Source organism: Sardina pilchardus, chromosome 9 (assembly GCF_963854185.1).
Source record: "Sardina pilchardus chromosome 9, fSarPil1.1, whole genome shotgun sequence".
In the NCBI taxonomy this organism is placed as follows: domain Eukaryota; kingdom Metazoa; phylum Chordata; class Actinopteri; order Clupeiformes; family Clupeidae; genus Sardina; species Sardina pilchardus.
In genome coordinates this window covers 22,722,237-22,727,236 of record NC_085002.1, presented here as the reverse complement: position 1 = coordinate 22,727,236, position 5,000 = coordinate 22,722,237, and the positions used below count along the sequence as shown (strand labels likewise).

The 5,000-nt window shown below is 50.1% G+C and overlaps 1 protein-coding gene across 1 annotated transcript in view; it reads right to left on the bottom strand.

Annotated features, from left to right (window-relative positions):
* The window catches only part of LOC134092202 (calmodulin-binding transcription activator 1-like), a 251,899-nt gene that overhangs the window by 32,771 nt on the left and 214,128 nt on the right, over positions 1-5,000 (bottom strand). Inside the window, exon 6 of the mRNA XM_062544992.1 lies at positions 4,184-4,255. Coding sequence (XP_062400976.1) covers positions 4,184-4,255 — 72 coding nt within the window. The remainder of the gene's footprint in view (positions 1-4,183; positions 4,256-5,000) is intronic.

Here is a 5,000-nt window from a genome sequence, read left to right as displayed (position 1 = left end):
CCTGCTGACAAAGACCAAAAAAAACCTCACACATGAGCCCTTAGAGAGAGAAAGCAAAAGAGAGAGAGAGTGAGAGAGGCTAGCATGCGTGTCAGCCTTTTAATTGCTTCATTAACGTAATTAATTTGCACTCTTTTCAATTAGCAGCAGAGGCAACTGTGATGTTTTTCATCTGTTTCTTTTTAGTTCGGCGGCACACAGCTGCAGCGGTCGGCGGCCCTCCTCCTCCCTCTCTCTCTCTCTCTCTCTCTCTCTCTCTCTCTCTCTCTCTCTCTCTCTCTCTCTCCGTCCCCTCCAGAGACCGAAGCTGTTCCAGCCGACGGCCCACAGAACCAGAACAAACTAGACCAATGCCAGCACTCAGCAGCTAACTCCAACATCCCTGGCAGGACTGGCGTTTGAAGCTAGGTCTTCTATTCGAGTCGCAATTAAACATTAGCTGTAATTAGCCACAAAATTAGCAACGAGAGCTCTTTGAACAATTCTATAGTTAGAGAGGAGAAAGGTTTGGAGAGCGGGCATGGCTCCGAGCCTGACTTCCCCTTGTCTGGCAGGGGAGAGGTAGCTGGACATAATAAGCCATAGCAGATATGAGTCACTGCATGGCCTATCCACAAGCAAGAAATAAACCGCTCTTGAATCAGAACAGTTTGTGCAATGTGGTTAAGTGAAATAAGCGTTCCTAGTTTAGAAGAATAACTGAAAGTGTGTTGCCCAGCCTTTTGGTAAACAGCAATCGTGTTTGCTGTCACGGTGTCTTCAGAATTAATCTGTGAGCACCGAGACTGGCCCTGCTGTCTAGGAGGAGCCGACAGCCTACAACAAATAAACAACTCGGCCTGCGTGCGTACGGCCCAGGCTCTGCGTGAGTAGCCTCAGGGTGCTCCTGGAAGGCCAGGGGCAAACAATGAAAAAGAAATTACACGTATGTCCAAGCTCGTTATTGAGCTGCCATGCAGCCGGATCCGGTCTCAGCAACAGCGAGAAAAACACACACGCTCAGGATACTGTCTGGGCGAAGCTAATGACATAGGATAGGATACGAAGCTCATGCGCAGGATCAGCCAACTGTGAAGCTGTAAAGACAACACCTTCGATAACAGGAAGATGAACAATTATGTTTGGAAGCCAACGTCACATACATTGTAGTGAGTGTTTACATTTTGATTAGAGTATAACGATATTGATATACAAAAATGCTAGGCTTGTATCAAGTTGCAAATAATTGAGTGTGAACATTTGTTCAACTTTTCTTCTCTCCGGGATCTGACCCCAGCTCTCCTGCTTTTCCTGCAGGGAATGATGCCATAAGTGTTTCTCAAGGTCTGGCATGTTTGTTTACTTGTTGTTTGAGGCTGTGGGCTATGGGATTGATTTGCTGAAAACACATTCCCTATAAATTCTCGGCTGCTGCAATCCTGCGGAATTGGAGATCATTGTGCTGCCGGAGCCTGAAGCGCCCCTTCAAGTGTGTGTTCCCGTGCAGAAAGGTCCCCAGGAGTTTGATGCTGCTGCCTCCGCTCGCAGTGGTGTGATGTGGACGTGTCACGGGGGGGGGGGGGGGGGGGGGGGGGGGGGAATTCATCGGGGCGTGTGCGTTTGAGAGAAGGGAGAAAGTTTTTTCGGGGTCGTGACAGCGAGAGAAAGTTTTTTTCGGCGCCGGCCTCTCATCGGGATGTGGGAGAACTCTCCGCCACAATCCATCATTTCAGCCGGCGTGTCCAGCGCGGGGAAAGCCTCCGCCGAGCGACCGAAAAAGTGATTAATCAGTGAACGCACCGGACTCTCAGGGATTCTTTTTTTTTTTTTTTTTTTCTTCTCGCCTCCTTCTGGAGGATCCATCCAACCACTCCTTCTTTCTGTATCCTCTCTTTATTGCACTTTTTCTTCTCTTTTTCTTTGTGTCTGTTTCTCCCCCCCCCCCCCCCTCGGTTGGCCTCTCTCTCCGGAGGTGCCTGTTATGGTGACTTATTGTTATTGCGTGTTTATTACATCAACGGACTCCGTGGCAAACGCAACAAAAAAATGGGACCGCGGTGCGACAATGTGAAAAAAGAACCTAATTACTGTCATTTCTGTCACCGGAGTCGTTAGCTATGTAGCGGGGCGCCGAGATAGGCGAGTGCTTTTTCCTCTAGTCACCGTGGCTTCATTACGTTACGGCAAGCCGAGCCCGTGGTGTCGCTGTGATGAAAGCCAAAAGTCTATCGCTCTTTTCCGAGCGTTTGTTATTAACCTTTGGTTTTCGTGTTTCCCATCTCGGTGGTTAGCGAGATGACAAAAACCTGACAACTGCAACTAGACTGTTCGGCGTAAAAAAACCTCAAACAATACACAAAGCTTCGAGGAAGGACCTCCGAGAATACATTTAGGGTTCGGAATATATTTAGATTCGGGTGTGCACATAAACATGTTGGCGCTCCCTTGGGCTCAGTCTACCAACTGTGAATGAAAGAAACGGCGGCAGCTGTTTGATGGTGCCGGCACTGTCAGCCTTTATTTTGCCGTCGCTGTTTCCTCTGCGCCTCTCTCTCTCCAACTTCCCTTAACGCCAAGGCGGAGAGGGAATCTGCGCCGCACGCCGCGTGAGCGCAGGGAACAGCAGGGAAACGGGAGACGTCTGGCTGAATGAGAGATTTCCCTCTCTCCCTCTTCTCTCCCCCCCCCCCATTCCTTCATTACTCAGAGTTGCTCTTTTCCCATCACCCTCCGTCATCATGGGGGATTTTTCCCCAGTTAACCGGATAAAGACGCTGCTTGAAGCAGCCTATGGCCTAAATCCACACACACTCTCCCTTCCTCTCCCCATCCACCCTCTCTCTCTCTCTCTCTCTCTCTTCCTTCTCTCTCTCTGACCCCCCTCTTCTCTTGCTGTTTCGTTCCTGTCCCCTCTCTCCTCCCCTTTCTTCCCACCTCTGTTGATTAGACATCTCTCATCTGGGGGCCCTGAGATGCGATGAGGAGTCTTTCATCTGCTGTTGCTCTGAGTGACTTGTGCACTTGACTGGCAATTTACTCTGGCAAACATGTTTACGCTCTCGCCAGCCGTTTCTCCGCGCCGCGCCGGCCCCGTCCATCTCCTTCTCGTTTTTTCAGACGCGGAGCGATGGAGGGAAGGTGGTGGGGGGGGGGGGGGCAGGACGGACGGCCCTGGGTGAGTGGCCGCTCCGGATGAGAGGGGCGATGAAGAGAGAAGGGGCGGCAGATGGACAGAACTCAAGGAGGTAAACACACACATGAGCAACCGTGTGTTTTCCTCACAGGACAAAACACGGCGTCGGAATGCATGTGGCTGATTGCATCAGGGTTGCGACGCTGAAAAAGGCACCATCTCTTTGAAAGAGAGAGAGCGAGAGAGAGAGAGAGAGAGAGAGAGAGAGAGAGAGAGAGAGAGATAGAGAAAGAGAGAGAGAGACGTCGTTGGGCGGAGGTGGACAGTCGACAGGGGTCAACACACAACCACAGACAGTTGAGCGCCGATTTCAACACACGACATTGTTATGATTTTATTTTCCTTTTTTTGGGGGGGGCTGTGAGGCTCGCAGACAGCATCTGATCCTATGGCACACGCGCGGCATGACACGACTCTGTCTGCACCACTCAGCTGGTGCGAAGAACGAGCCTTTTTCTGGGCTGTCATGTCGCTTTCTGTCGAACGTCAAGGGAAAGTGGAGAAAAACACACACACACACACACACACAATATCATACATCCCTACTACTTCTGTACAGTCCCTGTTGAGACATGGCGTTTGTGAGGGACCACAGAGGGGGAGCTCATAGAGAGAGGGAGAGAGAGAGAGAGAGAGAAAGAGAGGTAGAGCTGTTAAACCGGAGGCACTCAGAGGAGACTCACCTGTGTGTGTGTGTGTGTGTGTGTGTGTGTGTGTGTGCATTTGGACAGATTGTCTACATATGCATACTTGTGTGTGTGTGTGTGTGTGTGTGTGTGTGTGTGCATTTGGACAGATTGTCTACATATGCATACTTGTGTGAGCATGTGTCTGTCTGGGTATGTACTGTATGTAAATACATGTGTATGTGTATACAGTATGTGTGTGTGAGAGAGAGTGAGAGAGAGTGTGTGTGTGTGAGAGAGAGAGAGAGAGAGAGAGAGAGAGAGAGAGAGAGAAAGAGAGAGAGAAAGAGAGCTGTGATAGCAGAGGCACTCAGAGGAGACTCACCTGCAGCAGCCAGTAGCACCGGCGGTGGAAGGTGGGGATGATGGAGGAGTGGACATAGCATCCGTACAGGCACTGGAGGAGAGACACAAGACAACAGACACAGCGACATGATGAGCCAATCTACATACACGTTCACACAAATACACTACACTTATGTTACAGACATACATTACAGTAGATCGTATGTAAAATTGCTGTTGGCAGTGTTTGCATGAATTACATGCAGCCTTGTATGCTGTTACTCGAACTCTGTTTACACAGTTTGGTGTTATTTACCCACCCACACATTATAAACACATGTTAACATTGCACGCTTAATCGCAAGCACAAACAAAGTTTCAGCACAATTCTTGTGTGCGACATCCAGCAGCTTCTCGTCAACGGCCAAGTCAGATCCTTCATTTTCACACGCCCATTGAGTGAAATGCAGGGTTTTTTTTCCTGCAGTGAATAGTTATGCTGCTGCTTGAGGTCAAGCGCACTCGACCCAGGTGCTCAGAACTCCCAGCCCACCTCCAGACCGGCACCCAGCTCTTGCCGAGAGCTCTGTGTGGCGCCAGGTCTCCCCTCCCCTCCCCCCCCAAGAGACAGTCGCTCACTCCCAGTTTCCGCCCCTTCCCTTCCCTTCCCAGCCTGCGCTCTCTCCGCCATGCATAGTCAATGAAAAACAGGTTGAAACAAATATTACTTATGGGAATAGCCTATATGGGAACCTGGAAATTGGACTGTGAAAGTGGAAGCCAGAAATCTCCATCTTTCAGGAATTCATGCAATCCGCAGGGGTGTACTGTTTCAGGCTGCCTGCCTCATATCTGAT